This window comes from Capra hircus, chromosome 5 (genome assembly GCF_001704415.2).
Source record: "Capra hircus breed San Clemente chromosome 5, ASM170441v1, whole genome shotgun sequence".
Lineage (NCBI taxonomy): Eukaryota > Metazoa > Chordata > Mammalia > Artiodactyla > Bovidae > Capra > Capra hircus.
Genome location: NC_030812.1, coordinates 47296083 through 47308191, shown reverse-complemented (window position 1 = coordinate 47308191; position 12109 = coordinate 47296083). Strand labels below are relative to the sequence as shown.

General features: G+C 42.5%; 1 protein-coding gene across 1 annotated transcript in view; it reads left to right on the top strand.

Annotated features, from left to right (window-relative positions):
* The window catches only part of HMGA2 (high mobility group AT-hook 2), a 144278-nt gene continuing 133915 nt past the window's right edge, over positions 1747-12109 (top strand). The window contains exons 1-2 of the mRNA NM_001285651.1: positions 1747-1857; positions 4465-4551. Coding sequence (NP_001272580.1) covers positions 1747-1857; positions 4465-4551 — 198 coding nt within the window. The remainder of the gene's footprint in view (positions 1858-4464; positions 4552-12109) is intronic.

Below are 12109 nucleotides of genomic sequence, written 5' to 3'. Positions count from 1 at the left end.
TAAACTGAAGGGAGAGTTGGACAGTTGGCGCAATTGTGGAGTTAGGAAGCATGAGGTCCGCTCGTTAGGCAACTCCTCTACCCTGCGAGCGCTGGAAGCCCGATGCATAGAGCCAGTCGAAGGGAGGTTTCGCTCGCCTTCAGCCCTTCCCAGAGAAAAACGCTCAGTGGAGACTGGTGCGCTCGTGTGCCTATGTGCACACTGTTTGCAAGTGTGCATGTGTTTCTGCGTGCATATGTGCATACAAGTGCGCGCGTGTTTGTTTACATGTGTTTATGCCTGCATGTGTCTGTGGGAGTGTGCACGTGTATCTAAGTGCACGTGTGTGGATTTGCGAGCAAGTCTGTGTGTGTGTGTGTGTGTGTGTACGCGCGCGCGTTCTCGATGGGTCGTGCAATCTGCGAGGAGGGTATTCCGGCGCAGAGCAGGGCTGTGGGGTCTTGTTCCTACTCCCCTTCACTTGATCCTACTCCCAGGAAACTAGAACTCTGCCGCGCGTGCAGCCAGACGCTTCCTGCAGAGTGTTGGCTCCGCATCGTAGAGGTGCAGGTAAAGGCCAAGCCCCTAAACGCGGCTCCGGGGCAGCCACATTCCCGCGCCTTTCTAGGACAGCCGCCCAGGAGCGACCTCGGGCGGCGGGCGGGGCTAGGCCGGCGGCGAGCCGGCCCGGGATTCCCGGCCTGTCCCTTTAACCCCGCCGTGAGGCGGGAGCACGTGAGCGGGGCTCCGGGTGGCACCCGGGCGCCGCCGCCGCGGAGGCAGTTGTATTTCGAACACTGCCTCTGGCCCGCGGCCAGGCGCCTTGGCTCGGCGGTCTGCCTGGCCTCCCTCCTCCTCATACTTTTCCTCCAGCGCAGCCCCCTCCCCTTTATCCGCCCACGATTAGAGGTGGGCACTCCCCCCATCTCGCCGCCCCCTCCCCAAGCACACACACACTCAACCCGCTCGAATTCTGGGGTAGAAACTCAGAAAACTTCCAGCCTGGGCAGCGCGCGCTTGGTGCAGGACGCAGGAGTAATCAGCCCGTCCCCCTCCAACTCTCCGGTGCCGCTGCCGCCCGCTCCCGCCACCCGAGAAGGAACGGTGCCACCCACCGCTCCGTCCCCTGCCTGCGCCCAGTGCCCGACCGGATCCCCGCAGAATCTCCCCATCCTCCCTTCGCTTTCCGACTGCCCAAGGCGTTATTTGTTTTCTCTCTCTTTCTCTTTCTTGCTCTGCGAGCGCGGAGCGGGGGGGAAGAGGAGGAGGAATTCTTTCCCCGCCTAACATTTCAAGGGACACAATTCACTCCAAGTCTCTTCCCTTTCCAAGCCGCTTCCGAAGTGCTCCCGGTGACCGCAACTTCTGATCCCAAACTGAGAGGGGAGCCTCCCAACTTCAATTCCTCTTTTCCTTCTCCCTCGCTTTCCTCCTCCTCTCGCTACCTCCACCTCCACCGCCACCTCCACCTCCGGCACCCACCCACCGCTGCCGCCGCCACCAGCAGCGCCTCCTTCTCTCCTCCTCCTCCTCCCCTCTTCTCTCTTTTTGGCAGCCGCTGGACGTCCGGTGTTGATGGTGGCAGCGGCGGCAGCCTAAGCAGCAGCAGCCCTCGCCGCACGCCAGCTCTCGCCCACCCCGCCTCATTCTCCAGCCCTACCTCGCAATCTCCCGAAAGGTGCCGGGCTGATTCAGGGCGACAGAGGCGAAGCGGCTGCAGCGGCGGTAGGAGCGGCGGCGGCAGCGGTAGCGGCGGCGGGAGGCAGGATGAGCGCACGCGGTGAAGGCGCCGGGCAGCCGTCCACTTCAGCCCAGGGACAACCTGCCGCCCCGGCGCCTCAGAAGAGAGGACGCGGCCGACCCAGGAAGCAGCAGCAAGTCAGTACGCGGGCGGGGTGGGGGCAGTAGCCCACCTCCGCTACCTCCGCGAGGGCCCCGCGACGCGCGGCCACCCTAGCGCGGGAGTCCAGGCGCCACGGCCGCCGCACGCCGCCGCGGGGGCGGGCTGCGGAGTCCGCGGCGCGAGTGCGCGGCTGAACCCCGCTCCCCTCCCGGCCGGGAGGTGGGAGCCGCGGCGGGCGGCCGGGTGCGAGCAGGAGGTGGGGTCGGGCGAAGCGTCCTCGGACTTTCGCTATTGTGCCCGGCCCGAGTGGCGCGGTGTCTCCTGGCGACGGGAAACGGCCGGGTCCGACAAACCGGGACTTGCCAAGTACTTTCCTAGTCGCTTTACAGTGGCCCGGGAGGCAGGGGTCCTCTGGCGGGTCAGTGTTGGAGGGGCTGAAGTCTTGGGGGCCCGGAGGCTCTTTCTCCCGCCAACCCGGGCTGCTCGCTGGCCAGGAACTGGCGCGCCGCAGCCGCCCCCTTGGCGCCCTCCCCAAGTTCTCGGTGGCCTGAGACTCGCGCCCTCCCGACAAAGAACTCGTGGGCCCGCCCGGTTCTGTTAGGGCTCTTTAAATGCGGCGCGGCGTCCGATCTGCGGCCGCCGCTGCTGAGGTGTCCCAGGAAAGGGGCTGCAGGAGATCCTGCGTCCCCACGAGACAGAATTAACTAGTTTGGCTAAGGGCGCAGTGGAAAGTAGTGTCCAAGAGGGTGCACGGTAGCTAGGGTCACTTCCTCGCCAGGCGCCCAGTCCCCCTTTTGCCTCCGGATCCCGCGCCTCAGCGCTGCAGACATTAAATGTACCCTTCCAGAACGAGTGGCTGGGGGCTGGGAGGGGACGATCGAGGGGCGCCCGGGACCCCGCGGAGTGGAGGGTTTTATCTGCGGATGCAACCAATTAAGCGTGCAGCCGGCGCTTGCAGAGCTGCGCGCAGCGCCCAGGGCGGAGGGGTTTTGTTCGCGGCAATTTCCAAGCCTTCGCGGGTAGGGCTTGAGCGGGACTTGTCTATTGAGAACATTTAAACTCCGCTTCCGCGGGCTTTAAAACTACTTCTGCGTTCTTTAGCTTTAAAGCGCTTCTTTCAGGGCAAATAGGCCGAATAGAAAATAATCCTAGAGTCCCAAAGCTACCTAGAGCAAGGTGGGGAAACCGAACAATGTTTGCTTGCCATTGCGTTTTAGAAAAGCTGTTGTACCTTTTTGAAATCATCAAAGGAAACAAGCCAATCTAGAGGCCCCAGAGTTTTCCCGCTCTGCCCGAGCGACACTTTACACCGCGTTAGGATCCTGTTTTACACCTCCCAGGAAGTCACTGCCCTTCCCCCCGCCCTTGTTTCCCACCCGCCACCCAGCTTTCTCAAACTCTGCTAATTGCCCCCACCTCTGAAAAATAATCCAAATAAAATTGCAGCGGGGTCTGGAGGTGATCGAAGGTTTTACCTTTGAGTTAAGGCAGAGTTCACAAAGAAAGAAAAATGTGTCTCCGATGTTTCTCCGGATGTGCCCACTGGCGCTAGTGGTCCCACAGAAGCTTGCAGGAAACCTTTCCCAGATTGTCTAAATAGGATGCGAATTTTCATTGAAGACTTTAATGCATTTTAAGCTAATTAGTCTCATTTAATCACCGAATCTGAATGAAATGTTAATTGATGATTCACTGGATAAATATTTAGGATCTGGAATATTAATCATCGCATTCTCTTAACCACTTGAGTATTTACTACTTGGCATAGAAGCCATTTAAAGTTTTGCTAAACCTATTGATAGTTTCAATTTCTCCATCCCAGACACTTGCATTCCTTCTCACTACCACCCGCCCCCCCTACCCCTTTTAGTTTCCTTCAGTTCATCCCCATAAGGGTTTTCCCAAAAGAAAGTTTTGGAAAAAATGCTTATTTTTATCAAAAGATATTTAAATGTAGACTGGAGACCATGCCTGCATCTCCAAAGGGAAGTGAAGAATTGAAGCAATTATCTAGATAATTCAAGCAAAGCCTTCCACAACGGAGTTACCCTAATTATTTGGAAATTTTAGGAGGAATGGAGTTATTTTAAGTTGAAAAAGTTGGATAATTGCTCCAATATTTTACTCAATGTGTTGATTGAGTCATAATTGACTTACAATGCAGATATACAGAATGATCAAAAGCCACCTTTTCAGTATGGGAGATTGTTGAAATATTTATGATGTTAGCTTCATATTTCTGTTGTTTAAAATGGTAGTACAGTGGAGAGTGGTATTTGTGTAAAATGCTTATTATTTCTCTCAGTTGCCAAATACACAACCTTGCATATTTTGCACTTTAAGGATACATAACTTTCTTTCTGGAACATGCAACCTTGTCAGCCTTTGTTACCTTTCTCTGGTTGAAATAGAATCTAGTTTTCATATGCAAAATAGAATTTCCTCTTTTAATCCCTGGATTAAAAGTCTAGTTATTTCCCCTTTCTGTAAACTCTGTACCAGCATCATCCATTTGTGCTTGAATTGTATGTGTTCCAACGGTTCTGTTGAGCAGCACAGGCAGAAAATATATCTATAGAGTTAGGGTCAATTTCTTTCAGACATTCTTGCCACAACAGAATTTTTTTTTCCCTCGAAACTAGGAGCCAACCGGTGAGCCCTCTCCTAAGAGACCAAGGGGAAGACCCAAAGGCAGCAAAAACAAGAGTCCCTCCAAAGCAGCTCAAAAGGTGAGAGATTTCTTAAGTCCTCCCAACTTTCTCAACACCCATAGGAACCTCCTTGTAATTTTCCCATTCTATATCCACACCTAAGGATTTCTCCCAAGTGGGTAACCCAAGACTCATTTCCTTCATTTACTATTGGTGAGATTTCCAAGCATATACTTAGCATAAAAAGTTCATGAAGCTGCTTGGGGTTGTTTTTAAACAATCACCAAATAATAAGAAACTTAAAGCAGAGATGGGGGTGGGGGGGAGGTAAGAGAGTAAAGAATAAACAAATAAGATTTGTACCAAAAAAAAAAAAAAGATTTGCACCAGTTGTGAAATAGTTAAAAAAAAAAAAAGTATAGATTTTGTTTGGCAGTGAAGTTTTTGCAATTTCCTTAAAAAATAATAAAGATTAATTTACTTTGTGCTTATTTACATGATTACTGGAAAACCAAATCCCACTCTTCAAGTTAAGGACTTTGCCAAATAGTTGATAATTAGAAGTAAATTCAATTATAGGATTCTGGGGGGAAAATTCACAAATTTTACAGCTTTAAATGTGCTGATAAAGTATTTTGCTTGTTTGCCATCAACCTGCAATATAATACATCATCGTCACTCAAAAGCCTTTCCATCTCAGGTGATACAGAAATGTTCTGAATAGGACAATGAGAAATTTTTAAAACAAATGTTTAACTCATTTATTGTACATTTTGGGGCAGAATAGAACCCAACCAAGTGTGACTTCCAGTGTTTTTCTTTATAAATTTTAAATTGCAGTTTAAAAACTTCATGTTTGATGGTATTTGAACTCACAAAGAAGAAATATCTCAGGATCAGTGCATACACAGAGAAGTGAAGGTGAAGACAAAAATCACAATTTTTAAGCTTTACAAATAAATCAGAAAAACGTTTCTGTATTTTATTTGTAGGTTTGTATACTTGTTAAAAACAAAGGTTCAAAATTCAGAAGTCAATTTTTATGTATCTTTACAGTAGATTTGAGTATACTATGTACAGTGTTAAGAATAACTATAAGCTCATCTTTGGGGAATTAATGTTTTGTGTGGTTTTCTCTATGACTATGAGCACTAACCATATTATATTTGATAGGTTTCAGTGTTGTAAACTACCATAGCAACCAGGGATACATATAAAGTTATTTAGGGAGCAACTGTGAGTTTTTGTCTGTTTTAAGTCTTGAACAGAGCTGAAAGAGCAGATTTCTAATATACTTAAATATAATTGCTTCTCAGAGTGGAGATTTAATCATGCTTATATTTAATCAATATACTTTAAAGTAGTTCTAAATTATCTTGTCATTTAAAAATGACAATATGTAATCTGGTATTACTAACATGAATACTTTGGTTTTTTTTACCTGTTTTATTAAATTAAATAAAAAGGGCTAATTTACCAAAGAACATTTTTTGTTGTTGTTGCGGAAGTTTTTTTTATCTTAATTTGACTCTAATGGAATGGCAAAGGAATATCTTGGTAGCTAGCTGACAGACATTTAAACTATGATGTAATTGCCCTGAAAAATGCATCATTATAACATTTGCCAGGAAAAAAAATCTGTAAATCTCATCATAAATAAATTATTTAAAATTTAATACAAAAGAGGGAAAATTATCTCTCAGATTTTACTGTATTACATTTTCTGAATGAGTAAAGATATGCTTCTATCACCTTTTCTTCATTTTGAAAAGTTTGCCAGTGACTAACAAAATCTTATATTGACAAAAGGAAAGCTGAGACTTGTGCCTAATTTACCACTTAAAGCAAAATAACAGAAAGTTGGTCTCTTCCCAAGTAAGGTGTAACTTATTTTTAGTTACTTTGGTGATAGGTGTTTATAAATGACCCTTAGGCTACTCATCTTTCTGATAATTCTTCATGTGTATGCATATAACATTACAACTTCCAAACCAGAAGTAGGATTTCTTTTTCCCAAGGAAAGTTTTCTCTGAAATCTTTCATTCTTCCAGACAAAAGTATTTCACACACTTCTGTTATAAAAGTTCCCTTTCTAATAAAACTGGATAAATATTTTTGCTCAGAACATGACTGTTATAGTTCTTCAGTTTTATAAATTACGCTTCATTTGGAAAAGATAATACTTCACAAAATAATGAATGACATTGATGAATTATTCATGGCATGAGTAAACTTAAGGTATTTCAGTTTCAGATCAGTATTTATTGAGTTTGCTTTTACCTTATATAAACATGATTATCAAACATATTTTTTGTCAAACATATATTCTAACAAAACATATTTTTGTTAGGACTTTGAAAAGCAATTTTTTTTGGAAAAAGTTACATTGTTCATATCATGTAAGATAAACATACCCTGCTAGACTGACCAGGGTAGGGATGAGAAGTCTTCGGTGATTAATAAATTGGGAATTCTCCTACAAACCAAAGCTCATCATAATGGAAAATATATAACAAAAACTGGTAAGTATATAAGAGAACAGAGCTCTAAAATTAGAGAAGATGCAATGTACACTGGGATCCTGATGATACTGTATGTTTAAATTTTCTTGCTGCTCAAAATTTCTTTACTTACACAGTTTGTATTTGGACTCAGTAACTGGCCTTGGGGCATTTGAAAACAAAACTGCTTGTTGGAAAATTAGCAATGTGAAACTTGACAATGCATGTGGAAAGTTGCAAGACCAAGTGGAGGACTACTAAATTAGCTATCACTTTAATTTCAGGCCACATTCAATATAAAATTGATTTGTGTAATACAAAAAACAAACATTTATGAAAACACAATTTGTTATGCTTGGAACTTTTGGAAGAGAATGTAACTATTCTTGACTTTGCTTCTAGTCCATTATGACAAGTTCTCATGGATAACCATTATGTAGAAATTCTAGTTATTCCCAAGAGCACCAGTCTGAGTGCTCAAAATTCATCCCTGAACCAGTCATATTGTTATCTTAATAAAAGATCAGAAGTTAATGTTTTCCTGAATAAATAATTTATTCCTGTTGAGTATGCATGTGTGTGTGTCTTGACCCTTTTATTTATGTGTTAGTTTGAGATATACCTGTGACCAGTTGCCTCTTAATTTCCTTTTTGTTTTATTTTGTTTTCCTCTCCTGTTTGTGCTGAATGAAAATACTTTGTATTTTCATATTTCTCATGTTTGGAAAGTAGAAAGATACAATCTCCTTTAGTTTAGGGTTTTTGTTGTGGCTTTTTAATCATAAAAGAACACTGGAGGGATTTCTCAGAAGTCATAGTCATCTGTAAGTCTCAAGCCAATTGTCTTTCAGGTACTTTTAGAAATAAAGAAAAAATTCTGAGATTGAATTAAATTTAATTGAAAGAACTGCGCATAAAATAGATCTCAGGTGTGAGATAGCCTTCCTTCATATCATAGACATTCCTGAACTTCCTTTGGACTTTAGGTATAGTAAAGAGAAAAAGCACATAATGAAAATAGGGTTTAGGTAAAGTGTACTTCAAATAATGTATTCAGACAAACACTTGATTTATATTTTCCATTTGCCTATACAAAGAAAACCTGATATGAATTGGCTACTGTAAAGAAATAAAGAAATTGTCCCTTTTCTTATCATGTTCCTTCCTTGAAAATGGTTGATTTTTCACAAATGATTAATAACACTATGCACAGATATTTTAGAAGGAAAGAATGGGGTTTCCTCCTCATTTCAGACAAATGTTCAAGCATAGATGCTGAGTGAGGGCATGATTTTTTTGCAGTATATAGTAGGTCCAACTGAAGACAGGAACCAAAAGCATCATTATAGGTAAGTCAGGGAAAGATTGAATTGGAAGTTGTGGTACAATTCCAGCTTATAGCTTCTATGTTACTAATATGACTTAGTTTGAATTCCTCTGTTTTTATAGGCAAGCAATTTCCACTGGTACTCAGGGCTCAAGGATACAGATGAGTCCAGTCAGGTGGAGTTACATAAAGCCCAGTTGTTGTCTCCATTATCTTGGTATTTTAGGCTGTTCTACCTAAACAGTTGCCTCCTTTTTTTTCACTTCGCTTTCCAGAGAGGACGGAGCCTTAATGTATCAGTAAATTCTCTTTCACAATGCCTTTGAGTCATCGTAGATTATGATCCAAACATGGAAGATTCAAATGCATTTGAGTTATTTTCTGAAGTCCCTTTACTTTAGGGGACCCAGAAATCTCTTTCTTTGGCAGTTATCATCCTGAACTTTTTCATCGAAAGCCTCTCATTACTTTGACTGACCTCCAGCGCTGGCTCATTTTTATCTCAAGGTCTCAACAGATCATTTTGCCCAAGAGAACACTCCAGATTGGTATTCTGTTTCCTTTTCAGTTCTTTTTAAAGACTAGATGGGTGCTGAAGAGCATTTTATGTTAGTTAAATCATTCAGACCTATCTTATCTTGTTACCTGACTTTCTGCAGTTTCCAGAACTCACTTGGGAACCATATAGTTTGGCACAAGGGTGGAACAATGAATTTTACTATCCTTAATTCTGAAATTATCAGCTCTTGAGTTTTTGTTCTGCCAACCAGGAGAAAAAGGTAAATGGAAAATGGATTCCATTTTAGGCTGCTGCTTTATCATTCTATATTGCTTTAATCTACTGAACATTGCTGAATGGCATCTTCTGATTGATTCAGCAAGGAGCAGTCACAGCCATTTTTTTTTCCTCCAGGATAATGTAAGGAACAGTTTGTTTGGAAGGTCACCCATGTGAACTCTCATATCATTGCTATTGATTTCTCTGATTACAAAAGAGGAAGAAAGAACCGTTTAAAGAGGAGAATCCTAAACTTTGAAAATAGCTTTTCCTGTCATTTTGGCCTTGGCTTTAAATTTGTTTTTGTATAAGTGAAGACAGGCATGTGTAAATAATGACATGGGAGTTGACAACAAGGACTTCCTTGGGGAAAATGAGCATGAACTACAATGGATGATAGAATTCACTTTTATTTCCTCTTTAAAAATATGTACTGATGGAACGATTGTAATTGTTTTTAAAGACTGAAATGGTTGCACGTACAGTTGGGAAACTCATCGAACTAGATTAGCATAAAGGTTAAGTGAGAATTACTTATCATTTAGTGTGACAGTCAGTCCAGTGGATTTTGATTACCACAGCACATTGATTTACACTGTATTTTTGAAAGAACTACTAAAAGAAATAAATGTGACTTTCTATACTGTTTTAGGTGGCTCCATTTGCTCTTAAGTCTGTCGGTCTTGGTCATATATACATATATTTGTAAAAATACATGGAAACAAAGCAGGGTACCACTGAGCTGATAGTTTCTCTAGCTCTTTTGTGTGTTTGTGTATAGACTCGCTGACTGATTTAGAGTAGGGGCATTCTGACTTCCATGCATTATCACAGTATGCTGTGAGCATTTAGAATAACAAAAAGATTAATAGCTATCTAAATTTGACCCAGAAGTCAGAAGTAGATATTGCACTTGGTTCCCAGTCTCAGCTTTTGCCTGTGTCTTTATAGGAAACTCAGAAATATTTTAGTCTTAACTACTCATTTGATTTCCACCCTGGAAGTGTTTTTTTTTTTTTTTTTTTCATAATTTCCCCCAGGGATCAAACCTGGGTCCTCCTGCATTGCAAACAGATTCTTTACCATCTGAGCCACCAGGAAAGCCCCACATTTCCCCATGGCTACTTATATGGGACTGTCTCCCAGAAGAACAGACCTTTTATTGCATTAAAATCAGATGAGGTCTCAATTCCACCACTTAAACACGTGGATAGATTGCTTAATCGCCCAGTTGGGGGGTTAGTAATAGCTGCCTTACATAAGTGCTCAGAAAATCACTCATTACTTTGGAGACTTACAGAATTGGGAGGGTGGGTTTTTTGTTGTTGTTTTCTACTTTTTGGCCTTTCGTTTGGGTGTGTGAGATCTTGATCTTAGTTCCTCACCAAAAATTGAACCTGTGCCGCCTGCAGTTGGAGCACAGAGTCTTAAAACTGGACCCCCAGGGAAGTCCCAGGGAGTTTTTTTTTTTTTTTAAGTAACATTTCAAAATATGGAGGGAATTAAGAAATTACATTGGTTTACCCACTCTAGTATTCTTGCCTGGAGAATCCCATGGACAGAGGAGCCTGGCAGCTACAGTCCACAGGGTCGCAGAGTTGGACACGACTGAGCAACTAACACTTTTCTACCTAGTGCTTTAACTTTTATCAGCCTTACCTTACATGTATAGCTCTGTTAATCTTCTGATGTAGGCTCTGTGGTCTTGATTCCACAAATGAGAAAACTGATTCAGAGATGTAGACTGTGACGTGTCTAAAGTTAAGCTGTCGTAAATGGGAGCATCTGGATTTGAGTTCAAATCCAATTCTAAAACTTATGATTGTTCCATATTATGTGCTGTCAAATACTTTGTAAAATATTTGCTACAAGGTAGATTATGTTTTCTCCAGTAACCAGAAACATAGGTTGGAAGTTAGGTTTTGAGAAACCTTTGCTGGGCAGTTCTATATAAGCTTATAAAGGCATTGGGAGTATGGGCCCTCTGCAACCCACCCTCACAAATTTCTGGCCCCCAAGTAAACCAGAAGGCTGTGCCTTTGAAGATCATGGCACATCCAGAAGTTTTTTTATTTGTTAAATGAAGGAGCTGGATGAAATGTCTTCTTTTAAAGCCCTACCAAGCCGTAGAATTCTGATGGCAGGAGGGAAATAAGACACACAGGTGATATAAATACCAGAGTGACTTTCCGTCCTTCCTTCATGCAATAAATATGTAGTGAGTACATGTTATGCACCAGACACTAATGCTAAGCACCCTTTCCAAGTTCAAGAGTTCTATTTGCTAGATGAGTTTCCTTTCTTGATTAATTTTTTAGTGTTAATACATTTAAGAGCCTGGAGTACCAGAACTTCTTAGGGGCAGAAATAATTACATTTCCTATTTAACATTCTTCCCAACCCTCATGAATCTACAGTTCTGAATCTGAACTTCTTTGAAAAGAGAAAAACATGAATGAAGACAAGTCAAGAGGCAATAACGTTTCTAAAATGTGACAGTTGCAAATACTAATGTAACGGTGCTGATAATAGTCTGAAATTCAGTTCTTACAAATGCAGAATTCCCACCCTCGCTCCCTACTCACCCACCCTGAGATAAGCAGTTAAGTATTTAGAGTAAGTTATTGTCTGAATTATGCATGGCTTCGTAGCGTGGAACCAAATTCCAGTCTGGCAAAGGAAAACCAAATATACACTTCCACAGTATTGCATATGTTGTTATATTAAAAACAAAACAGGCCTCCAAAATGTTTTGTTTGTTTTCTATTGAAAAATAATATCCTGAAGAGCATTAAACACAGGAAAAAAAAAGTTAAAGCCAGTGTTTTCCAATATGTAAAATTCCTGGATCTATGCTGGTTTACAAATGAAAATCCTAACTGGTTTTACAGGCTTTGTGAAGTTTGATCAGAATGATTAAATAATGTGGGTTTTAAGGAACAATGAAAACCTCCCAGATCGCCGCCACACAGCACAGCTAATGTGCTTCTTGTGGATGTCGTCTCAGAAGAGGGTTTCAGCTTACATGTA